Here is a 27,374-nt window from a genome sequence, read left to right on the forward strand (position 1 = left end):
CTTTACTTTACTTGATCTCCCCATTATTTTGGACACGATTGACTACTGTATTCTTGAAATACTTACCTCCCTTTACTTCCATGGAAATTTTTCCCTTGCTTCTTTTCCTACCTCTCTGTTTATTCAGTACCTATTATATTTTAGTTTCTCTTTCTCCTCCTATTCCTTAATATTAGTGCTTCTTATGGCTTTATTTTCAATTTTCATCTCATCTCATTGTATAAACTCTCTTTGGGAGAGTTCAGTCATTTACCTGTCTTATCTTGATGTTTCATGTACCCTCTGTACACCCCAGAAAATCTAAGTTTCCAACTGCTTGTCAGATATTCCTTGGTAGATATTCTACAGAAGCCTAAAATTCAAATATATCAAAAATGTATTTTTGATAACCTTTTCCATCCCAATTTTGCTCCTCTGCCTGTATTATCTTCATGAGAATAATCATCAACACAGTGTACTTATTTAGAAAACTTTCATATAATTTTCCTGATCCTTGTTATGACAAAAACATTTCAAGTTTCTGAAATGATTCTCTCTTTTTTTTTTTTTTTTTTTTTGCGGTATGTGGGCCTGTCACTGTTGTGGCCTCTCCTATTGCAGAGTACAGGCTCCGGACACTCAGGCCCAGCGGCCATGGCTCACGGGCCCAGCCGCTCCGCGGCATGTGGGATCCTCCTGGACCGGGGCACGAACCCGTGTCCCCTGCATTGGCAGGAGGACTCTCAACCACTGCACCACCAGGGAAGCCCTGAAATGATTCTTTAAAAGAAGACACACTTAACTCTTGAATGACTGAGAATAAAAATAAATAATTAACAGTACACATAATATTGGCTTGTTTAATACCATAACACAGTGCTTTAGAGACCCTTTAAAAAGGAACTGAGAAACAAATTGTGTTTAACTTTAAACACATTAAATCTACTTCCATCAAAGACAGGAGCTCTGAGATATTCCACCTGGCCTATTGCACTCAAAGCTGTAGTTATACCTTTAGAGAGCAGTGATAACCCCTACCCAGAGGAGGTCTTGGAAAGCTCTGACAGCCCTGAGTCAATCACAGAAAGTCACCCCTTTAGAACTAATGTTTCTTGTTCAGTTTTCACTTCTTTATGAACTTACCCCATTTCCTTTCCTGAATGGAAACTGAGCACTAACTCTCCCAAGTAGAATTGCTTAACATCTCCTTCCCCTTATATTTCAGGGTCAGTCTTCCTTAACCTCTTCCTGTCTCACATCTAGTGAGTCACCAAATCCTGCTCATTCTAACAAAGAATTGCTTCTCTTCTGTCTTCTTTCCTTACTGTTACTGCCTTAGTTCACATTTTCATCACTTTTCTGCTGGAGTATTGCATAGCTTTTTATAGTTCCTGTAGTTTATATTATCTCACATTTTAATGTATTCTCACATTATTCTCTGTTATGTTTATCAAATATATATAGTAAGCAACACAAATTACTTAATAGCGCCTGAGCTAAGAGTGGATGAAGCGTGTCAAAAGAAGGAGGAAATGTGTTTTTGAATTGTTACAGGAATTGTTAGAGATAACTGCTTTGAATTTCTGCTAGATATTAGCAACAACAAAAACCCATCTTTATTTGAAAGCAAACAAGTACAGATTTTAGGTAAAAGAGCATATAACTCATTCAACCCAAAAGGAATTCAGGAGGCATTTGAAAGACCAGAGAAACCAATAAATAAACTAGGTTTATTCCCTGAAGATGCAGTTCTTTAAAAGTGTGGTTGTCTACACCTTCCAATTTTGCAAAGGGAAAGAAAAACTGAAACCTTTTAGGAAATACTGCTAAGTGCCTGTGCTTGCATGTGGAGTACAGGCACCTATCTTTTACAAAAGGGATTTGGTAGCAAGAGAGACTCCTTGAGTTAACTATAATAAATTTTTTCTCTTTCTCATTTCTGATAATTTTGAAAGATCCCACTTTCAGGATGATTTTATTTGGTTTCTAGTACTTAGGGGTCTTAAGTACCAGTCTTAAATTTTTGGTACTAATAAGGAAAATGGAGATATAATATAGAACTGTACCTTAGATTTCTAACATTGCAAATGAATACAGGTGAATAGATGAAGAATCAGTATAATTTTAATTGATTTTATTGGTGGTGGACAAGTTTTTAGTGAAGAAACATTATGTTCACAGCTGACTTATGGAATCCAGGGATGTATTCCTTTAGATGATTTATCCATTTTATGATTCTCTAAGGAAATTTACATATTTCTATTTGCATAATTTAATTGCATCATTAATGAAAAGATTATTAACAGGCCCGTAATTGGTGTATCTAGGATTCTTTTTGGTGTTCTGGAGCAGATAACATCGAAACTGTACTTTGTGTACTAATTTTTCATACCTACCAGGCAATCCAAAATGCATTTATCCATTTGGTTCGTCTTGGAAGGTACCCACTACAGTTTTTGTTTTAGATAGTTAATTGCTCACTGGATTATTTCAGCCACAAAATACCAACCTTCAGTGAAGATGTGCGTGTTCTTCAATATACTTTCTAAATATTATATATATAAACTTCCACATATAGATCAGTTGTATTTGAAAATTTTATATGAAAGTTAATTAATTGTTCAGATCATGAAATGCATTTTTCATAGGAATAGATTTATAAGTGGGGAAAGAGTTTTTCATTAGAATATGTCAGTTTAACCCATATATAACTGAATTGAATTCTAATGTATATTCACACAACCAGGTAAGCAATAAATATATTCCAGGCACTCTTGTAATGCTGAGAAATATAGCAATGAATAAGACAAACAAGATCCTTGTCCTAAAACAGCTTACAGTTTAGAGTTGGGGAAGTGGCGTATATAGATTTATTCAATAAAAACAAATGCAAATAAATGGCTAAGATAACTTCTTTATAGCATTTATATTAATAAGATTTTGATACTGAGAGAGGGTGACTCATGAAGCTAGTTAGCTAGAAGCTTATATTTCCCTCAACCAGGCAGCATGATTCTGTACCAGTTCTTATCCTGGGTATACTTATTAAAGAGAAGGAGGGAACTATTGAAAATCTAGGGGAAGAGCATTTAAGGCAAAAGGAACAGTAGTGCAAAGACCTTGAGTCAGGAAGTAATTTAGTATGTTGGTGTGACTGAAAGATAGCTACCCTATATAGACTGAATGGTAAGGAAAGAAGAATGGAATAATTTGGAAAGGTAGATAGAATTCAGATGGTGTGGAGATTTGTAGGCCAAAGTTTAAAGAATTTGGATTTTTTTTTATGGATTTCACTGGAAGATGATGTGATCTGATTTATAGGTTTAAATAACAACTGGCAGCTGAAGTGGATAATGGGGTTGGGAAGCCCCAGTGCACAGGGGCTAGTTTCAGGTTTTACCCAGGGAACCCCTGCTCTTGTGAACCAACAGAGACCAGTTATAAAACTGCTGTTAATTTAGCTAGGTAAACGATATTTGGTAAGTATAGACCTTGAAGTGGTAAAAAGTGGCAGATTTGGAATATATTTTGGTGATATGGTTGATGATGATGTAGATATTAGGTCTGAAAATAAGAGATGAAAATAGAATGATTCCTAGGTTATTGGAAACTGGATAAATGAAGATACAGTTTATTGCCATGGGGTACATTGGGGAGGAAGAGACTGAGGTGGTGGGGATGAGAATAGAGAAATCAGTGGTCAGGGCAGGTTTATATTGTTTGAGACTCCAGTAAGCATCTAACTGGAGATATTAACTAGGCCATTTCTGGAGACTTGAGAACTGTCAGCCTATAGAGTTGGAACTCAATAAAATTATATAAAAAAGTATAAATGGAGAAGAGAATAGGGTAGAACCTTGGGGGAACTTTAGCATTTACAAATTTGGTGGGAAATGATTAGCCAGAATTATCATTTAAAAAGACTAGTCAGGACATATCACTTTCTAGTTCAAATTAATTTTCCAGTGGCTTCCCTCCACACTTGAGACAGAATTCACAGTCCATCATGGGCCCTTGGCTCCATCCTCTCCTTCCATTCTCTTCTTTGCTCATTCTACTCTAAGCCCACTGGCCCTCTTGCTTTTCCTTAAACACCCCAAGTGTCTTCTTGTCTCAGGGACTTTGTTCTTGCTTCTTCTCCTACCTACCTATTGTCTCAAATGTTCACATGGTTCTTTCTGTTATATTATTGAAATTTCTACTTAGTTGTCATCTACTTAGAGGCTTGCCTGACTGCCCTGTGTAAAAGAGCTCTCCGTGCTATCCTCTGATGCTTTTTCAATAATAACTTTCTTTTTTTTTTATGTAGCAAGCTTTCTGGTCTTTATCAGCTAATGAGAGCTAGCCTTATAAGCATATTCAAATTAAAGAATTTATGACTGACGCTCAATAAATGGATTATGTTTCTATTTGCATTTTCAACATGGTCTTGTAGAATCTTAGACTTTGAGACAGAATTAGGGACAGTGCTTGAGGTAGGTTTGATGACAGTGTCTTTGGCACTCATTATGTTATATTAAGTGAGATTGTTTGCATGTAAAACTGGCCCTTACTCAGGGCTTAGTATTTAATGACATTGTGTGATAGTATTATATTTATTATTTAATAATGCTATAATATATATCAAATTATTTAATAGTACTATATAGTAAGTTTTCTAGTTATTTAGCCTGTTGACTATATCATCATGTTTGACAGCAGTGAGAATATTTACTTAACATTTTTTGTTAGCATATTACATTTCTCACATCTTTACTGATGAGAACTAACATCTAGACAAAAGATGATGTGCCTCTAGAAGGTAAATATTTTCCATAGATTTGTTATAGTATTTGTGAATAGAGTAGCTTTATTCTTAATCTATAAATAGTATGGTTCACAATTTAAATATGTATGTTGTTGATAATTTTAGAAAATTGGTTCATTTTGATCAATAACTACTCATTCATTGAAAGATTAATTTTCATTCAGTGTCTTATTTAACTGCCTTCATTTGGACTCTTATCAAGCAAGAATTATTTTGAAAATCAACAACTGTGCTGAGGGAAAATAAATTCAACTTTAGAGTATAATTTTGAAATTATATTTGCAATTTAGCTACTGATGTCTGAGTTTAGAACTATTAATAATAATGTGTGAGAAATTCTCTCATTTGTGGAAAACATTATATGAAGAAACACACTGCACATGGACACACACACACACATATATATGTATGCATATTCTTGAAAATTATAGGGAACATTTTATGATATTTTGATGATACTGGTAATACGTGTGTAGTAAGAATTAGTCCTGAAATAGGTGGAGGAATTATTTTTCTTTGTATATACTTTTTACTGTTTATATTATTTCTGTGCATTTAAAAAATAAATTTCAAGAGTGGGTGGGGAAAAAAAAGAAATTTGTGTTAATTTCTTGGAGGTAGGATTAGCATTTTTGCTTTGTAGATGGATCCATTCATTAAAAAGACAAATTCTTGATTAAAAAAAGGTGTATTATTATAATGTTAAAATGGGACAAATTATTTTTCTTAAAATATTAAATCGAATTGCTTCATGTTGAGTTTCCTTTATACCCCAAACAGCACAACCATTAAGAAAGCAGGGGCTTCCCTGGTGGTGCAGTGGTTGGGAATCTGCCTGCCAATGCAGGGTACATGGGTTCGAGCCCTGGTCTGGGAAAATTCCACATGCCACGGAGCAACTAAGCCCGTGTGGTATAACTACTGAGCCTGCGCTCTAGAGCCCACAAACCACAACTACTGAGCCCAAGTGCCACAACTACAGAAACCCATGTGCCTAGAGCCCGTGCTCTGCAACAGGAGAGGCCACCGCAATGAGAGCCCTGCACCTAGCAATGAAGAGTGTCCTCCCGCCACAACTAGAGAAAACCCACTTGCAGCAACGAAGACCCAACACAACCAAAAATAAAATAAATAAATAAATTTATTTTAAAAAAAAGAAAGTAGGAAAGATTATTGAGCAAAGAAGCACCATTCTTGATTATTATAAATGATTATCATATTAGTATATAGTACATAATATAACTGTGACTCCTCAATCTCTATAGTTGCTGTGATTAGTATGAATTCATTAAATATAGAGGAATTCAGCAATATTAACAGGGATTACCAACAGTAAAATATTAGTAAATAATGCCAACAATAAAATTTCACAAGTTATACAAACTTTCCTCACCAATTTTTTTCCACAATGGTTAAAATTTTATAAAAATGAGAAATTTTGTATCATTTATTTTCTCTTGCTTTTACTGGCTTAGTGTGCATGTGCTTAAAAATGCTAAATGATCACAAAATGGGTAAAAGCAATAAGTGGAGGCAAATCATGACTCTATCTTATCAAGAATGAATGATTAGGGCTTCCAGGAAGATGGCAGAAGAGTAAGACGTGGAGATCACCTTCCTCCCCACAGATTCACCAGAAATACATCTACACGTGGAACAACTCCTACAGAACACCTACTGAATGCTGGCAGAAGACCTCAGACCTCCCAAAAGGCAAGAAACCCCCCACGTACCTGGGTAGGGCAAAAGAAAAAAGAATAAACAGAGACAAAAGGATAGGGACGGAACCTGCACTGGTGGGAGGGAGCTGTGAAGGAGGAAAGGTTTCCACACAATAGGAAGCCCCTTCGCGGGCAGAGACGGCGGGTGGCGGAGGGGGAAAGCTTCAGAGCCGCGGAGGAGAGCATAGCAACAGGGGTGCGGGGGACAAAGTGGAGAGATTCCCGCACAGAGGATCGGTGCTGACAGGCACTCACCAGCCCGAGAGGCTTGTCTGTTCCCCCACCGGGGCGAGCGGGGATGGGAGCTGAGGCTCGGGCTTTGGTCAGAGCGCAGGGAGAGGACTGGGGTTGGTGGCATGAACACAGACTGCAGGAGGTTAGTGTACCACGGCTGGCCAGGAGGGAGTCCAGGGAAAAGTCTGGACCTGCTGAAGAGGCAAGAGAATTTTTCTTCCCTCTTTGTTTCCTGGTGCGCAAGGAGAGGGGATTAAGAACGCTGCTTGAAGGAGCTCCAGAGATGGGTGAGAGCTGCTGCTAAAAGCGCGGACCCCAGAGACAGGCATGAGATGCTAAGGCTGCTGCTGCTGCCACCAATAACCCTGTGTGCAACCACAAGTCACTATCCACACCTCCCTTCCAGGGAGCCTGTGCAGCCCGGCACTGCCAGGGTCCTGGGATCCAGGGACAACTCCCCCGGTAGAACACACGGTGCGCCTCAGGATGCTGCAACGTCACGCTGGCCTCTGCCGCAGCAGGCTCGCGCCGCAATCCGTGCCCCTCCCTCCCCCCAGCCTGAGTGAGCCAGAGCCCCCGAAACAGCGGTTCCTTTAACCCCGTCCTGTCTGAGCAAAGAACAGACGACCTCTAGCGACCTACAAGCAGAGGCAGGGCCAAATCCAAAGCTGAGCCCCTGGGAGCTGTGAAAACCAAGAAGAGAAAGGGAAATTTCTCCCAGCAGCCTCAGAAGCAGTGGATTAAAGCTCCAAAATCAACTTGATGTACCCTGCATCTGTGGAATACATGAATAGACAACGAATCATCCCAAATTACGGAGTCTGAGCCGTGTGGATGAAAGGCTCTTGGTGCTGCAGCCAGGAGTCAGTGCTGTGCCTCTGAGGTGGGATAGCCAACTTCAGGACACTGGTCCACAAGAGACCTCCCAGCTCCACGTAATATCAAATGGCAAAAATCTACCAGGGATCTCCATCTCAACACCAGCACCCAGCTTCACTCAACGACCAGCAAGCTACAGTGCTGGACATCCTATGACAAACAACTAGCAAGACAGGAAAACAACCCCACCCATTAGCAGAGAGGCTGCCTAAAATCATAATAAGTCCACAGACACCCCAAAACACACCAACAGACGTGGATATGCCCATGAGAAAGACAAGATCAGCCTCATCCACCAGAACACAGGCACTAGTCCCCTCCACAGAAGCCTACACAACCCACTGAACCAACCTTAGCCACTGGGGAAAGACACCAAAAACAACGGGAACTACGAACCTGCAGCCTGCAAAAAGGAGACCCCAAACATGGTAAGATAAGCAAAATGAGAAGACAGAAAAACACACAGCCAATGAAGGAGCAAGATAAAAATCCACCAGACCTAACAAATAAACAGGAAATAGGCAGTCTACCTGAAAAAGAATTCAGAATTATGATAGTAAATATGATCCAAAATCTTGGAAATAGAATAGACAAAATGCAAGAAACACTTAACAAGGACCTAGAATAACTAAAGATGGAACAAACAGCGATGAACAACACAATAAATGAAATTAAAAATACTCTAGATAGGATCAATAGCAGAATAACTGAGGCAGAAGAATGGATAAGTGACCTGGGAGATAAAATAGTGGAAATAACTACTGCAGAGCAGAGTAAAGAAAAAAGAATGAAAAGAACTGAGGACAGTCTCAGAGACCTCTGGGACAACATTAAATGCACCAACATTCGAATTATAGGGATTCCAAAAGAGAAAAAGAAAGGGACTGAGAAAATATTTGAAGAGATTATAGTTGAAAACTTCCCTAATATGGGAAAGGAAATAGTTAATCAAGCCCAGGAAGCACAGAGAGTCCAATACAGGATAAATCCAAGGAGAAATAAGCCAAGACACATATTAATCAAACAGTCAAAAATTAAATACAAAGAAATATTAAAAGCAGCAAAGGAAAAACAACAAATAACACACAAGGGAATCCCCATAAGGTTAATCGCTGATCTTTCAGCAGAAACTCTGCAAGCCAGAAGGGAGTGGCAGGACATATCGAAAGTGATGAAGGAGAAAAACCTGCAACCAAGATTACTCTACCCAGCAAGGATCTCATTCAGATTTGATGGAGAAATTAAAACCTTTACAGACAAGCAAAAGCTGAGAGAGTTCAGCACCACGAAACTAGCTCTACAACAACTGCTAAAGGAACTTCTCTAGACAGGAAACCCAAGGGAAGGAAAAGACCTACAATAATGAACCCAAAATAATTAAGAAAATGGGAATAGGAACATACATATCAATAATTACCTTAAAAGTAAATGGACTAAATGCTCCCACCAAGAGACACAGATTGGCTGAATGGATACAAAAACAAGACCCATATATTTGCTGTCTACAAGAGACCCACTTCAGACCTAGAGACACATACAGACTGAAAGTAAGCGGATGGAAAAAGATATTTCATGCAAATGGAAACCAAAAGAAAGCCAGCGTAGCAATTCTCATATCAGACAAAATTGACCTAAACATAAAGACTATTAGAAGGGACAAAGAAGGACACTACATAATGATCAAGGGATCGATCCAAGAAGAAGATATAACAATTGTAAATATTTATGCACCCAACATAGGAGCACCTCAGTACATAAGGCATATACTAACAGCCATAAAAGGGAAACCAACAGTAACACATTCATAGTAGGGGACTTTAACACCCCACTTTCATCCATGGACGGATCATCCAAAATGAAAATAAATAAGGAAACACAAGCTTTAAATGATACATTAAACAAGATGGACTTAATAGATATTTATAGGACACTCCATCCAAAAACAACAGAATACACATTTTTCTCAAGTGCTCATGAACGAAAAAAGGAGCTGGAGGAATCAGGCTCTCTGACTTCAGACTATTCTACAAAGCTACAGTAATCAAGACAGTATGGCACTGGCACAAGAATGGAAAGATAGATCAATGGAACAGGATAGAAAGCCCAGAGATAAACCCATGCACATATGGTCACCTTATCTTTGATAAAGGAGGCAGGAATATACAGTGAAGAATGGACAGCCTCTTCAATAAGTGGTGCTGGGAAAACTGGACATCTACATGTAAAAGTATGAGATTAGATCACTCCCTAACACCATACACAAAAATAAGCTCAAAATGGATTAAAGACCTAAATGTAAGGCCAGAAACTATCAAACTCTTATAGGAAAATATAGGCAGAGCACTCTATGACATAAATCACAGCAAGATCATTTTTGACCCACCTCCTAGAGAAATGGAAATAAAAACAAAAATAAACAAATGGGACCTAATGAAACTTCAAAGCTTTTACACAGCAAAGGAAACCATAAACAAGACCAAAAGATAACCCTCAGAATGGGAGAAAATATTTGCAAATGAAGCAACTGACAAAGGGTTAATGTCCAGAATTTATAAGCAGCTATGCAGCTCAGTATTAAGAAAACAAACAACCCAATCCAAAAATGGGCAGAAGACCTAAATAGACATTTCTCCAAAGAAGATATACAGACTGCCAACAAACACATGAAAGAATGCTCAACATCACTAATCAATAGAGAAATGCAAATCAAAACTACCATGAGATATCATCTCACACCAGTGTGAATGGCCATCATCAAAAAATCTAGAAACAATAAATGTTGGAGAGGGTGTGGAGAAAAGGGAACTCTCTTGCACTGTTGGTGGGAATGTAAATTGATACAACCACTGTGGAGAATAGTATGGAGTTTCCTTAAAGAACTACAAATAGAACTACCATATGACCCAGCAATCCCACTACTGGGCATATACCCTGAGAAAACCATAATTAAAAAAGAGTCATGTACCAAAATGTTCATTGCAGCTCTATTTACAATAGCCCAGAGATGGAAACAACCTAAGTGTCTTCATCGGATGAATGGATAAAGAAGATGTGGCACATATATACAATGGAATATTACTCAGCCATAAAAAGAAACGAAATTGAGCTATTTGTAGTGAGGTGGATAGACCTAGATTCTGTCCTACAGAGTGAAGTAAGTCAGAAAGAGAGAGACAAATACTGTATGCTAGCACATATATATGGAATTTAAGAAAAAATGTCATGAAGAACCTAGGGGTAAGACAGGAATAAAGACACAGACCTACTAGTGAAGGGACTTGAGGATATGGCAAGGGGGAAGGGTAAGCTGTGAGAAAGCGAGAGAGAGGCATGGACATATATACACTTCCAAACGTAAGGTAGATAGCTAGTGGGAAGCAGCCGCATAGCACAGGGAGATCAGCTCAGTGCATTGTGACCGCCTGGAGGGGTGGGATAGGGAGGGTCGGAGGGAGCGAGATGCAAGAGGGAAGAGATATGGGAACATATGTATATATATCTGATTCATTGTGTTGTAAAGCAGAAACTAACACACCATTGTAAAGCAATTATACTCCAATAAAAATGGTAAAAAAAAAAAACCCAAAGAATGAATGATTAACTCCTGAACAGTTGACTGTACTCAATTACTATGCTGTGTTAAAACTTAGCTATCAATAACCCATTTGTCTTTTAATTTGAATTATCTATTAATTAGAAGTATTTTCTATGCTCATTGATCATTTTATAAAACAGGAACACCATTTAAAGATTATCTTTGTAGTTCTTTTAGGAAAAAGATGCCACACTATTGAATGCTTATAAAATTGTTTATTATGATGCTGATGGTAATCTACATTCATTGGTTAGCTTTGTAATAGTATAGAAATTAGAAATTTTATTTACCAGTTAATATGAAACCACACCTCCTGGTTCATTATACTATTGTTTTAAAAATGTCATGCTTTACATAGATATATTTGTATGTATACGTGTTAACATTTAAGATAAGACACTTCTGGGTTTTATAATGACACTCAAAATGAGCATCTGTATTGACCATGAGTGTAAAGTGGTTTTGGAAAAGAAAATCTATTATTTTATTCAGATATTTATAGTATCTCCAGTACTGGAATCTAGTGGCAAGTGGAAAGTTTTGTGTATGTTGTAATATTCTTTAACCGAGGAAAGTAGGGAGGAGAGAGGAGGCATATATTTATTAGATACTTACTATGTTCTCAGCATTTATTTTAAGTGTTTTGCATACGTTATCTTACTTAGACCTCCCAACAATTTAATTGGCAAGTATTATTTACAAAGTGTATTTTATAGATTAGGATACAGAGGTGTAGAGGCATTAGTAAATGTTTCAGCCAAAATACAAACACAGGCAGTCTAGCCTCTTATAATTCTCACTCCTGAGGAGTATGTCATTCTGCTTTCCTATATAAATAAATAAATGTATGCATGTAAAAAATCTTTTATAAAGAATATATAGGAGTCATTAATAGTAGTACCTAGCAAGCAAGCATACAAACCAACACAAAACCAGTTAATTAATGCAAAGTAAATTACCTTTTTATTTGTGTGGAATTATTAGAGCACATAGCATCAGTGTAATTTTCATGAGTATAGATAACTTTCTTGCTGTAATATAATATAAAATGTAGATGGATGGAATTCATTAGTAAAGATTGGTACAAATGAAATAATAATGTAATAATGACAGGAGAGTAATGCATCTTAAGGACAATGAAAACTTCCATTTGGAACCCTCCTGGATTCTTCCCTGTGTGTCTTTCCATGGCTAACTTTAATGTATCCTTTCCCTGTAATAAATGTAAATGTGGGTATAATAATAAAAAAAACATTCTGAAGAAATTAGGATATTATGCTCATGCATACAATTAAAGTAGACATTCCTCTGAATATTAACAAAAAAGAGAAGAGAAACATAAATGTAATCAGCTGGAATCTGATAGTACAGCAATGTTCCCTTGGATTTTGAGTTGTGTTATGCTAGTAATAAAACTAGATTTAGATTGTTATGGAAATAATCCAAACACTTCCTCTGATTTGCTAAGTTTTTTAAAAACTACCTATGAATGTGAAACATTATTATTATGATGCTTTGTGTTGCTATACTCTGTTTTTTTTTTTTTTCCTTGTCTCCTCTACTGCTCAGTGATAAGCCTTCCAGTTTTATTACTAGCATATTGGATTTAGGGTAATATTTGGATACTTTTAAAGAGTGGCAGAATGCATCTTATATTGTTATATTGTTATATACTAACAATGTGGTTTATAGTCATTTAAACAGATTTCAAAACTAAGTTCTATCTGTGTATTACTTAGATTATAAAATAATAATGAATACATTTAACAAGTATTCATGGTCAGTTTTTGGAAAGCCCAGTAGTTAATATGATTGAATAAATTGATACATTTCTCAATTACCAGCCACTGTAAAGTGGATTTGGTCTATGTGTGTGTTAGAATTGTAGAAAAGTACTTGGATTTATACTGGAAATTCTATTATGACCTAACTATGGTGGCTCATCAACTGGAATACAACACTATAATAAGAAACAGTAAAGCAGTTTCTATTATAGCTAGTTTTCATTTCTATCTTTATCTAACTACAGAACACATATCTAAAAATATCCATTAAGGGGCACTAATTATATTACTAGTATTGTGTAAAATTCATAGGAAATGTGGACCATTGAGACGACAAAAAATGGATTCACTAGAGTTTTCCAACACAAGAAGAAGTAGACAAATATTAAATATTATGTGCTAATTTTTGCATTGTGAGTAGTAAATGTGTTGCTAAATTGGGAATACACAAACATAGGCAGATGTAAAATAATTACATAGATACCATAAATATTTAGGGGCAAAGAGTGCAATAACTATAATGTGTGCAGATGCACACTATATCTTTTTGGAGCACATTTTATTGACTTTATTATTTTTATTTCCTTTTTTGTTCAGCAATGATGATATGTGTGTGTTCTCTATTTGCTAATATGTGTCTACTCTAATATGGACTGCTCAATATATCTGTTCTGTTTTCTTGAGTCATTACAGCAATGAACAGCTTTTACTGAGACTTGTTACTCCATTGGCCAAATCCATTTAATATGTAGTATGAGCAGCTGTCCATCAATATCGGTATCCTTAGGAAAGAGTTCCAGAATCCCCATGTATTTTTTGTTGCTGACTTACGAGACCAATGACATATTCCAAATCTTTAGTATTAAGTATTAGTATTAAGCTCCTTCTATGTGTTATGAGACTTAGAAAAAATTACGTTTGTTTTAAAAAACCCATAAACATATTTGTAAAGTCTTTTATGAAGTTGGGAAAGACATGTTATTTTTAAGGATATTTAATTTAAATATGTCAAGGCTTTACCTTAAGTAGTATTTGCTTACTTGAAAGCAAAATTTTAAATGATTTGCAATTTTATTAAGTTATTGCCATTCTGTCAGCCATCAAGTTCCAAATCCAGATTTATTTTCTGTTTCTCTCTCTCTCTCTCCATTGCCCTACCTCCCACCATGTGCAGGTACAGCTTACACCAAATCCTGCCATTTTTCTGTGCACTGTTCCCAAGCATTTGCTACAACTTTAGCTTGGGCCTTCACACTTTGCTTATTAACTACTGTGGCCTTCTGATTGAGCTGGCTTCCAGATTTTTCTTCACTCCTCAGTCCATTCTGCAAATTGGTATCTGAGTAATCTTCTAAATGCACTGTTTAATGGTGTCCCTGAATTGCTGAAACATTGCCAGTTGCTTCTCATTAATCTAAGGCAATGTTGTTTTTGTTGCTGCTTGGCCAAGAGGGTCCTCCACAGTCTTGATTCTTTATCTCTGTTTCTGTCCTTTATTTGAGGTCTGCTCTTTTCTCATTACATTCTTGCCTGATACTCTGATTTGTTCTCTAGGACTCAAATGTTCCAACTGTCTTCTATCCATGATCTGATTCCTACCTGGTTCTCAAGGCTTACTTACTTTGGGAAAATATTCCCTCGACTATCCTAGTCTACAGTGTTTTTTTTCCTCTCATGGGACTTATAGCAACTTACCCTGAATAACACAGTTTTTACTTTTATGGCTTTTTAGCCATAAAATGGCTTGTTAGGCATTTAAAATTTTTATTTAGTGAAACTTAAAACAACATTTTACTTGCTGTCATTCCTCTGCCCATCCTTCTTAGGGCTTTTCCTGGGCCAGTTCACAGTACAATTTAGGGAGATCTCCCACTTTCTCCTTTAGGACAGCTTGGATTCTTACACAGGCTATGCTAGAGAGAGTGCCTCTCCCTGAACCACCTCTATATTTTCTTGACCCACATATCCAGATGGTGTTGGAGCCCTTATTTTATTGACATGGGAAGTTGCATTGTATTTATGATATGTATATCCTTAGGCAGTATTTCAATCTTGAATCAGAATATCTGGGTTAGTTCTGACTCTGCTATTTACTGACTGCTTAAAACATGAAAGAAATAACCTCCTAGATGATTAGTTTCTTTATACATGAAATTTAGTATTAGGAACAGACCTCTCATTTTGCAAGGTTATTCTGAGCCTTGAAAATAACAATCATCTAGTGGTACATTAATAACTTTATAATGTATTATACTTAACCCATTTTTAGGCACTTAATATATACTAATATTATCTCATGCAATAACCCATTGAAACCTCAAAATAGCTCTGTAAGGGGGCGACTACATGTTAGAGGAAACCGGAGAGTTTATTAACTGCCGCAGTCACAAATGGTCAGTGGTGGTACTGGAACAGACATCTGGCAGTGTGGCCCTGGATCCTAGTTGTAGCCATGATGTCACACTGCTTCTTTGTAAGTATCACTGTTAGTGCTGACCACCACTGCTCTGCGCTTTCATGATTTGCCTTCTCAGCCAAAAGTTTAGAAGTTTCAGAGACATCTCAAGTGAACCCAATTGTGGATTCAAATCATGGAACTTTTTTCTATTTTCATTTTAATTTAAAAAAGAGAAAGAAAATAAACACAATGTCTAAACACTCTTAATAACAAGCCAGCTTAGTGATTAAAGGACAAAAGGCTGTGCAAACTTAGGGGACAATCACATGCTAAAATTAGTGCATTTTCAGCTTATTTTGTTTATTCTTGGAAGTTAGAGAATTCAATATTTTAGCAATGAAAACAGTGCAGATATGATGTACAAAATACATAGTGTAAAGACAGTTTGGGAACTTAAGAGCTTTAATCCTTTTATCTATTTTAGGACTTTCTGGGACAAGTGTTTTGTACATTGGGGGAGATTGTTGGTTCACAGGGAAGTCGCCTGGAAAAGTCCATAGTGTAAGTATTTTTTAATTTAGACAATGAAATGTTAACTCTTTATTTTCTGTTTTGGCAGTTTTAAATTGATGAATATGTGGTTGTAGACCAAAAGTGTGTTTTAAAATCTTGAGTATTTTTCTTCCAACAAATCATTTTGACATTTTTATAAAGGATAATTTATATTTCAGCTGTCATATGCCATGCTACAAAATCTTCACAAAATGAAATGAGCAGATTTAAGCCAGAAAATTTGTTGTTTTCCTTTTGGTTATACTATTAATTCTTAGATGTAGTACTTTTTTTTTTTTTAAATAAATTTATTTATTTATTTTTGGCTGTGTTGGGTCTTCGTTTCTGTGCAAGGGCTTTCTCTAGTTGTGGCAAGCAGGGGCCACTCTTCATCGCAGTGCGCGGGCCTCTCACTGTCGTGGCCTCTCTTGCTGCAGAGCACAGGCTCCAGACGTGCAGGCTCAGTAGTTGTGGCTTATGGGCCGAGTTGCTGCGCGGCATGTGGGATCTTCCCGGACCAGGGCTCAAACCCGTGTCCGCTGCATTGGCAGGCAGACTCTCAACCACTGCGCCACCAGGGAAGCCCCAGATGTAGTACTTTTTGAAGAAGAGATTTTACTTCTTTGGACCAGGGACTATATGTAGTACCACCTTTTATGTTTAATCAATGCATTTTTAGTGATTGAGATTTAATAATACTTTTTACTAAAAAATTAGTCTGAAAAGAAGGCAGTAAGTATGAAAATGTTAATAGAAGGTGGTCACTAAGAATTATATTTTCCATATTCACCTTCAATTATGGCTATCATGCTTAATTTTCAGATCAATTGCATGAGATGATCCTATTTTCTCTAATTCCATACAAGGCAGAAAACAAACTCTAGACATTTTCTCTAATACTTTCCTCTCCTTGTCCTCCTTCTTCCCCCATCCCTAATTTTGATTTTTTTGATTCACTTAACTGCTTTTAAAAATCAAAAGATCTAGGAGGGTCTAAGGCTATTGCAGAGCAAACCACAATGTCTAAAGATTTGGGGAGTTCTGAAGTCTCTATCTTCACCAATTTTTTAAGAATCTCAAACTTATAAAATAATTATCTCAAAACTTTACAAATCTACAAATCTGACATCAAACACTTGAATGGTTAAAGCATCATTTTCACCTTCCCTGTATAAAATGGAACTTTATACTTAGTATCTTCTTCTTAGGCTAATAAGAAGTCTATGAATTCTAACTTCTTTTATTTAACTTTGATTATCTTAGAAAATCATTGCTGAATGTCAGTTTGAAAACTTTTGCATACCAATGATCTTTTGAACATTCTTTTCACATGTAATTTGTTTTTACATCATTGTAGGATTTGGAAGATTATGGTTTAAATATATTTATGCTCACTTTAATAAATCAATGATAAGTAATCTATAAAACAAATATAGATATTTTTATTAAGTATACATAATTCTTATTGCATTGTCTAGTCTAGTAACGTAGGCCCATAAGCATTCTTAGATTAGTAAAACACCCTTTCTTTTGCTGAAAAAATAATCAATATTATCTATACAATGCTACCATAAATATGCCTTTAATATTCTTTGAGAGAAAAAAGCAGTTAAAATGTAGAATTTTTATTTTAGAGCAACAGAATAGAGATTTTTACAGAACTTGCACTCATATTTTTAAATTGATCATTTTATTAAACAGTTTTACCTGATGTTATTTTCTACATAAAAGGAAATCATAACTCATTTCAGAAAGCTCTTAAATTCCATAGAATTTTTCCCAGTGGAAAATCAGCATTATATTAGTATTAAAACATGTTAAAAAGTTGATATTATATTGGCTCGGTTATGTGGTAAATAGAACGTAGTGTAAGATGTAGTCCTTGTTCAGTTAATTCAACAAGTCCAAGTCCCACTGGACAAGACCAACAGAAGCAAATTCAGGCTACAGGGTGAAGATTCCTACAGTAATGATTGGCAGAATATGCCAATGTAGGGAGTATTGGCCAGCAGTTGAGCCATAATCATTTTACATAATCAGAAATGGTGAAATGCTCCTTAGATTTTTCTAAGCTTCTGCTGAGATTAGGGTAGCACAAATGAGGCAAAACCTTGGAAACCTTTTCAGACAACATGGAGGTATTATAACTACATACTTTACTTCATCTATAGGGTATTTTGTAATTTAGGCAAGTTTATTGTAAGTGTTGATATTATATCTATCTTATTGAAAAAGATATAATTTATTCAATTTTTAAAAGTATTAAGCAGTGGGAAATTTTTTGATTTTCAAAGTAAGTTTAGCTAGGCAAGTGTTATTACTAAATGGGTAATGAAGTGCAGATTTTGAGTGTAGCAAAGAGATAGGCTACAAAAGAAAGAAGCAAAGAAACGAAGAATTGCTGAATGGGGCCTATTACATGAGGGAATTAAGTTAGTTACTTGAGATAAAGAGAACAGAGGAAAGAGTTGAGAGGGTTCTTAGGAGATTAATCAAAAATAGGACAGTAAAATTGAATAGATTTAGCTTGCTAGTGGAAGGATATTTTGGATTTATTAATTAAAAAATCAGATGATAATAATCATATTCTCTCACCTGGGAAGTTACTCCAACCCAGGTGGACACTGGATTATATCAAACAAATACACAAATATTTTGTAGTCACCCACCCTCTTGCTTGAGAAAATATTGGCTTTTGTTAAAAACTCTAGCTATGAGGGGGGGACCTTCAAGACGGCGGAAGAGTAAGATGTGGAGATCACCTTCCTCCCCACAAATACAGCAGAAATACATCTACATGTGGAACAACTCCTACAGAACACTTACTGAAAGCTGGAAGAAGACCTCAGACCTCCCAAAAGGCAAGAAACTCCCCACGTACCTAGGTAGGGGAAAAGAAAAAAAGAAAAAATGGAGACAAAATAATAGGAATGGGACCTGCACTAGTGGGAGGGAGATGTGAAGAAGGAAAGGTTTCCACACACTAGGAAGCCCCTTTGCGGGCAGAGACTGCAGATGGCGGAGGGGGGAAGCTTTGGAGCAATGGAGGAGAGCACAGCAATAGGGGTACAGAGGGCAAAGCTGAGAGATTCCCGCAGAGAGGACTGGTGCCGACCAGCAATCACCAGCCCAAGGGGCTTGTCTGCTCACGCGCTGGGACAGTGGGGGCTGGGAGCTGAGGCTTGGGCTTCGGAGTTCAGACTCCAGGGAGAGGAATGGGGTTGGCTGCCTGAACACAGCCTGAAGGGGCTAGTGTGCCACAGCTAGCAGGGAGGGAGTCCGGGAAAAAGTCTGGAACTGTTGAAGAGGTCAGAGACTTTTTCTTGCCCCTTTGTTTCCTGGTGCACAAGGAGAGGAGATTAAGAGCGCTGCTTAAAGGAGCTCCAGAAACGGGCATGAGTCATGGCTATCAGCACAGACACAAGACATGGGCATGAAACTGTAACACCACTGCTACAGCAACCAAGAAGCCTGTGTGCAAACACAGGTCACTATCCACACCTCCCCTCCTGGGAAACTGTGCAGCCCGACACTGCCACGGTCCCATGATCCAGGAACAACCTTCCCGGGAGAACACACAGTGCACCCCAGGCTGGTGCAATGTCATGTTGGCCTCTGCTGCCGCAGGCTCGCCCCGCACTCTGTACCCCTCCGTACCCCTGGCCTGAGGGAGCCAGAACCCCCAAATCAGCTGCTCCTTTAATCCCGTCCTGTCTGAGTGAAGAGGAGACGCCCTCAGGTGACCTACACACAGAGACGGGTCCAAATCCAAAGCTGAAACCCAGGAGATGTGCAAACAAAGAAGAGAAAGGGAAATTTCTCCCAGCAGCCTCAGGAGCAGTGGATTAAATCTCCACAATCAACTTGATATGTCCTGCATCTGTGGAATACCTGAATAGACAACGAATCATCCCAAATTGAAGGAGGTGGACTTTGGGAGCAATGATATAAATTTTTTTTCCTCTTTTTCTTTTTGTGAGTGTGTATCTGTATGCTCCTGTGCATGATTTTCTCCATATAGTTTTGCTTTTACCATTGGTTCTAGGGTTCTGTCTGTCCGTTTTTTTTTTTTTTTTTTTTTTTGTATAATTTTTAGGACTTGTTACCATTGCTGGATATGTTTGTTGCTTTCTTCTTTCTTTCTTTTTTTATTGCTTAAAAATTTTTTTTAACAATTCTTTTTTATTTTAATAATTTTATTTTATTTTACTTTATTTTATTTTATTTTATTTTATCTTATTTTATCTTCTTCCTTCTTTCATTCCTTCTTTTTTTTTCTCCCTTTTATTCTGAGCTATGTGGATGAAAGGCTCTTGGTGCTCCAGCCAGGAGTCAGTGCTGTGCCTCTGAGGTGGGAGAGCCAAGTTCAGGACACTGGCCACAAGAGACCTCCCAGCTCCACATAATATCAAATGGCGAAAATCTCCCAGAGATCTTCATCTCACCACCAAGATTCAGCTCCACTCAACGACCAGCAAGTTACAGTGCTGGACATCATATGCCAAACAACTAGCAATACAGGAACACAACCCCATCCATTAGCAGAGAGGCTGCCTAAAATCATGATAAGACCACAGACACCCCAAAACACAACAACAGATGTGGACCTGCCCACCAGAAAGACAAGATCCAGCCTCACCCACCAGAACACAGGCACTAGTCCCCTCCACCAGGAAGCCTACACAACCCACTGAACCAACCTTAGCCACTGGGGACAGGCACCCAAAACAACGGGAATTACAAACCTGCAGCCTGTGAAAAGGAGACCCCAAACACAGAAAGTTAAGCAAAATGAGAAGACAGAGAAACACACAGCAGATGAAGGAGCAAGGCAAAAACCCACCAGACCTAACAAATGAAGAGGAAATAGGCAGTCTACCTGAAAAGGAATGCAGAGTAGTGAGAGTAAAGATGATACAAAATCTTGGAAATAGAATGGAGAAAATACAAGAAACGTTTAACAAGGACCTAGAAGAACGAAAGAGCAAACAAACAGTGGTGAACAACACAATAAATGAAATTTAAAATTTTCTAGAAGGGATCAATAGCAGAATAACAGAGGCAGAAAAACAGTTAAGTGACCTGGAAAATAAAACAGTGGAAATAACTATGGCACAGCAGAATAAAGGAAAAAGAATGAAAAGAATTGAGGATGGTCTCAGAGACCTCTGGGATAACATTAAATACACCAACATTCGAATTATAGGGGTCCCAGAAGAAGAAGAGAAAAAGAAAGGGACTGAGAAAATATTTGAAGAGATTATAGTTGAAAACTTCCCAAATATGGGAAAGGAAATAGTTGATCAAGTCCAGGAAGCACAGAGTCCCATAGAGGATAAATCCAAGGAGAAATACGTCAAGACACATATTAATCAAACTATCAAAAATTAAATGCAAAGAAAAAATATTGAAAGAAGCAAGGGGGGGCTTCCCTGGTGGCACAATGGTTGAGAGTCCATCTGCTGATGAAGGGGACACAGGTTCATGCCCCGGTCCGGGAAGATCCCACATGCCGCAGAGTGGCTAGGCCCAAGAGCCATGGCCGCTGAGCCTTCGCGTCCGGAACCTGTGTTCTCCAATGGGAGAGGCCACAACAGTGAGAGGCCAGTGTACCACAAAATAAAAAACAGAAAAGAAAAAGCAGCAAGGGAAAGGCAAAAAATAACATACAAGGGGATCCCCATGAGGTTAACAGCTGAATTTTCAGCAGAAAGTCTGCAAGCCATAAGGGAGTGGCAGGACATATTTAAAGTGATAAAGGAGAAAAACCTACAAACAAGATTACTTCACCCAGCAAGGATCTCTTTCACATTTGATGGAGAAATTAAAACCTTTACAGACAAGCAAAGGCTAGGAGACTTCAGCACCACCAAAGCAGCTTTACAACAAATGCTAAAGGAACATCTCTAGGCAGGAAACGCAAGAGAAGGAAAAGACCTACAATAACAAACCCAAAACAATTATGAAAATGGTAATAGGAACATACATATTTATAATTACTTTAAATATAAATGGATTAAATGCTCCAACTAAAAGATATAGACTGCCTGAATGGATACAGAACAAGACCTGTATATATGCTGTCTACAAGACACCCACTGCAGACCTAGGGACACATACAGACTGAAAGTGAGGTGATGGAAACAGATATTCCATGCAAATGGAAATCAGAAGAAAGCTGGAGTAGCAATTCTCATATCCGACAAAATAGACGTTAAAATAAAGACTATTGCAAGAGACAAAGAAGGACACTACATAGTGATCAAGGGATCAATCCAAAAAATATAGCAATTGTGAATATTTATGCACCCAACATAGGAGCACCTCAATACATAAGGCAAATACTAACAGCCATAAAAGGGGATATCAACAGTAACACAATCATAGTAGGGGACTTTAACACCCCACTTTCACCAATGGAGAGAACGTCCAAAATGAAAATAAATAAGGAAACACAAGCTTTAAATGATACAGTAAAGACGATTGACTTAATTGATATTTATAGGAAATGTACCCAGAAACAACAGAATACACTTTCTTCTCAAGTGCTCATGTAACATTCTCCAGGATAGATCATATCTTGGGTCACAAATCAGCCTTGGTAAGTTTTTAAATATGAAATCATATCAAGTATCTCTTCAGACCACAACGCTATGAGACTAGATATCAATTACAGGAAAAAATCTGTAAAAAATACAAACACATGGAGGCTAAATTATACACTACTTAATAACCAAGAGATCACTGAATAAATCAAAGAGGAAATCAAAAAAATACCAAGAAAAAATGACAATGAACACAGGATGACCCAAATCCTATAGGAGGCAGCAAAAGCAGTTCTAAGAGGGACGTTTATAGCAATACAATCTTACCTTAAGAAACAAGAAACAACTCAAATAAACAACCTAACCTTACAGCTAAAGCAATCAGAGAAAGAAAAACAACAAAAAAAACCCCCCAAAGTTAGAGGAAGGAAAGAAATCATAAAAATCAGATCAGAAATAAATGAAAGAGAAATGAAGGAAAAGATAACAAAGATCAATATAATTAAAAACTGGTTCTTTGAGTAGATAAACAAAATTGATAAACCATTAGCCAGACTCATCAGGAAAAAAAGGGAGAAGATTCAAATCAATAGAATTAGAAATAAAAATGGAGAAGTAACAACTGACACTGCAGAAATACAAAGGATCATGAGATTACTACAAGGAACTGTGTGCCAATAAGATGGACAACCTGGAAGAAATGGACAAATTCTTAGAAATGCACAACCTTCCAAGATTGAAACAGGAAGAAATAGATAATATGAACAGACCAATCACAAGCACTGAAATAGAAACTGTGATTAAAAATTGTCCAAATAACAAAAGTCCAGGACCAGATGCCTTCACAGGTGATTTCTGTCAAACATTTAGGGAAGAGCTAAAACCTATCCTTCTCAAAATCTTCCAAAATATAGCAGAGAGAGGAACAGTCCCAGACTCATTCTATGGGGCTACCATCACCCTGTTACCAAAACCAGACAAAGATTTCACAAAGAAAGCAAACTACAGGCCAATATCACTGATGAACATAGATGCAAAAATCCTCAACAAAATACTAGCAAACAGAATCCAACAGCACATTAAAAGGATCATACACCATGATCAAGTGGGGTTTATTCCAGCAATACAAGGATTCTTCAATATATGCAAATCAGTCACTGTGATATGCCATATTAACAAATTGAAGGAGAAAAACCATATGATCATCTCAATAGATGTAGAAAAAGCTTTTGACAAAATTCAACACTGATTTATGATAAAAACCCTCCAGAAAGTAGTTATAGAGGGAACTTTCCTCAACATAATAAAGGCCATATATGAGAAACCCATAGCCAACCTCTTTATCAATGATGAAAAACTGAAACCGTTTCCTCCAAGAACAGGAGCAAGACAAGGTTGCCCACTCTCTCCACTATTATTCAACATAGTTTGGAAGTTTTAGCCATAGCAGTCAAAGAGAAAAAATAAATAAAAGGAATCCAAAGTGGAAAAGAAGAAGTAAAACTGTCACTGTTGGCAGATGACATGATACTATACAGTGAGTATTCTAAAGATGCTACCAGAAAACTACTAGAGCCAGTTGGATTTGGTAAGGTAGCAAGACACAAAATTAATGTACAGAAATCTCTTGCATTCCTATACACTAATGATCAAAAACCTGAAAGAGAAATTAAGGAAATAATCCCATTTACCATCACAACAAAAAAGAATAAAATACCTAGGAATAAACTTACCTAAAGAGACCAAAGACGTATGCAGAAAACTATAAGACACCGATGAAAGAAATTAAAGATGATACAAACAGATGGAGAGATATATCATGTTCTTGGACTGGAAGAATCAGCATTGTGAAAATGTCTGTACTACCCAAAGCAATCTACAGATTCAGTGCAATCCCTATCATACTACCAATGGCATTTTTAACAGAACTAGAACAAAAAATTTTACAGTTTGTATGGAAACAAAAAACACCCCAATAGCCAAGGCAATCTTGAGAAAGTAAAACGGAGCTGGAGGAATCAGGCTCCCTGACTTCAGACCATACTACAAAGCTACAGTAATCAAGACAGTATGGTAGTGGCACAAAAACAGAAATATAGATCAATGGAACAGGATGGAAACCCCAGAGATAAATCCACACACATATGGTCATCTTATCTTTGATAAAGGAGGCAAGAATACACAGTGCAGAAAAGACAGCCTCTTCAATAAGTGGTGCTGGGAAAACTGGACAGCTACATGTAAAAGAATGGAATTAGAAACTCCCTAGTACCGTACACAAAAATAAACTCAAAATGGATTAAAGACCTAAATGTAAGGGCAGACACTATAAAACTCTTAAATGAAAACATAGGCAGAACATTCTAAACACATAAATCACAGAAAGATCCTTTTTGACCTACCACCTAGGGAAATGGAAATAAAAAGAAAAATAAACAGATGGGACCTAATGAAATGTAAAAGCTTTTGCACAGCAAAGGAAACCATAAACCAGAGTAAAAGGCAACCCTCAGAATTGGAGAAAATATTTGCAAATGAAGCAACTGACAAAGCATTCATCTCCAAAATTTACAAGCAGTTCATGCAGCTAAATATCAAAAAAACAAAAAACCCAATCCAAAAATGGGCAGAAGACCTAAATAGTCATTTCTCCAAAGAAGATATAGATTGCCAACAAACACATGAAAGATTGCTCAACATTATTAATCATTAGAGAAATGCAAATCAAAGTTACAATGAGATATCATTTCACACTTGTCAGAATGGCCATCATCAAAAAATCTAGAAACAATAAATGCTGGAGAGGGTGTGGAGAAAAGGGAACCCTCTTGCACTGTTGCTGGCAATGTAAATTGATACAGCCACTATGGAGAATGGTATGGAGGTTACCTAAAAGACTACAAATAGAACTACCATATGACCCAGCAATCCCACTACTGGGCATATACCCTGAGAAAACCATAATTCAAAAAGAGTCATGTACCAAAATGTTCATTGCACCTCTATTTACATTAGCCAGGACATGGAAGCAACCTAAGTGTCCATCATCGTATGAATGGATAAAGAAGATGTGGCACATATATACAATGGAATATTACTTAGCCATAAAAAGAAACATAATTGAGTTATTTGTAATGAGGTGGATGGACCTAGAGTCTGTCATACAGAGTGAAGTAAGTCAGAAAGAGAAAAACAAATCTAAAAAACAAATCTAAGAAAAAAGTAAAATTGTCATGAAGAACCTAGGGGCAAGACGGGAATAAAGACATAGACCTACTAGAGAATGTATTTGAGGATACAGGGAGGGGGAAGCGTAAGCTGGCACAAAGTGAGAGAGTGGCATGTACATATATACACTACCAAACGTAAAATAGCTAGCTAGTTGGAAGCAGCTGCATAGCACAGGGAGTTCAGCTTGGTGCTTTGTGACCACCTAGAGGGGTGGAATAGGGAGGGTGGTAGGGCAGGAGACACAAGGGGGAAGAGATACGGGGATCTATGTATATGTATAACTGATTCACTTTGTTATAAAGCAGAAACTAACACGCCATTGTAAAGCAATTGTACTCCAATAAAGATGTTTAAAAAAAGAAACAAAACTCCAGCTATGAGAGAGGCATGTGTCTACAGAAAGGGGAACATGTGAAATAAAAAACTGGGTCCACTGAGATAAGCATTCTCTCTTGGGCTCTTGGAAGTTCAAGTGCTTTAAGAGAAGGTGCATTTTCTATTCAAATAGTATTTCACCTCCTCACCTCAACTTCAAATGAAAAGCAGTCTAAGCTATTCATACTGTTTTGTTTGAAAAAGCATGGTTTGGTTGAGGAAGAGAGTGAAATGTTGCTTGCATGGAAGCTGTATCTGCCCATAATGTTGAAGTAGCTCTTCATAGCTGATCCACTCCATGGATGCTTTCAGATTCCATACTTATTCCTGCTAACCCTTGCTCAGTGGTATCTTTTTCTGTGAACTTGATTATTTTGAACCAATCTGATGGACAGATGGTGGAGAGAGATGGGAAGTTTGGAAGATACGATATTTCAGTGGAGGAGGGAATGGGTTTGGAAGAAAGGATGGAGCCAGGTTGGGTACTGGAGGTGATGCAAGGTCAGGGAAATTTTTCTTCTCTGACAGGAAGCTTGACGACAAACACAACTTCTAAAGATTTCTTGTTTTATCACATAATATATAAAAGTAGTGGAATATATGAAAGCCTGGCAGAAATGATGAAGGTATTCATACTTGGCAAATAATATATATTTAAACATGCAGATTGCGCATCTATTTCTCATAGTCCCTTTTGCTTTCTCCCACACCTCTTCTCCCTTGTGAACCTGCCCTGGCCAGGGTTTAGCTACCTAGGGCAAAGATAATATTGTAGGATGGTCAGTAAACATATTTTTCATGGTATGTTCCTCATGGCTGGAGATAGAAATATAATTTGTACACTCTCCTGCAGCCATTACCTTTGGCAATTTTGTTAAAGAGTTAGGGATTTTTTTTCTATCTGGATAGGCATAGGTTTAAGAATTGTAGCACAGGATATTACCTCCTGAGGCAGATAATCCACCCGTAATTAACAAAATTGACTCGTTGTGAATTTTGTCTTCCTGTGTCCCAAATGTTATTTATCTTAAATAGCATTATCCAAATGATTTAGTGTTTTAGATTAGAGATTTGTTTTCCAGTTAGTGTCCCATTTATATTCTAAGTTATTCAAAATATTTCCTTGTTTTCTTGTCTTTAAATGGCCTAGTTCGAATTATTTTTTGTAAGGTATTTAGAAGAATGTCTGCTAGCTTCTTAGTTGCAATTGTATTATAATATATTCTCAGAGGTGGTCTTGTTAAAATGATGTTAAATATAAAATCTGGAGATTT

General features: G+C 37.3%; 1 protein-coding gene across 3 annotated transcripts in view; it reads left to right on the top strand.

The window, feature by feature from the left end:
• Positions 1-27,374, top strand: part of CPNE8 (copine 8) — a 329,571-nt gene that overhangs the window by 97,968 nt on the left and 204,229 nt on the right. For 2 of the 3 annotated variants that reach the window (XM_060166571.1, XM_060166572.1), the window contains exon 5: positions 15,882-15,958. The exons of the other annotated variant lie outside the window; for it this stretch is intronic. In XM_060166571.1, the coding sequence (XP_060022554.1) occupies positions 15,882-15,958 (77 nt within the window). The remainder of the gene's footprint in view (positions 1-15,881; positions 15,959-27,374) is intronic. 3 annotated transcript variants of the gene reach the window in all.

This window comes from Lagenorhynchus albirostris, chromosome 11 (assembly GCF_949774975.1).
Source record: "Lagenorhynchus albirostris chromosome 11, mLagAlb1.1, whole genome shotgun sequence".
Taxonomy (NCBI): Eukaryota; Metazoa; Chordata; class Mammalia; order Artiodactyla; family Delphinidae; genus Lagenorhynchus; species Lagenorhynchus albirostris.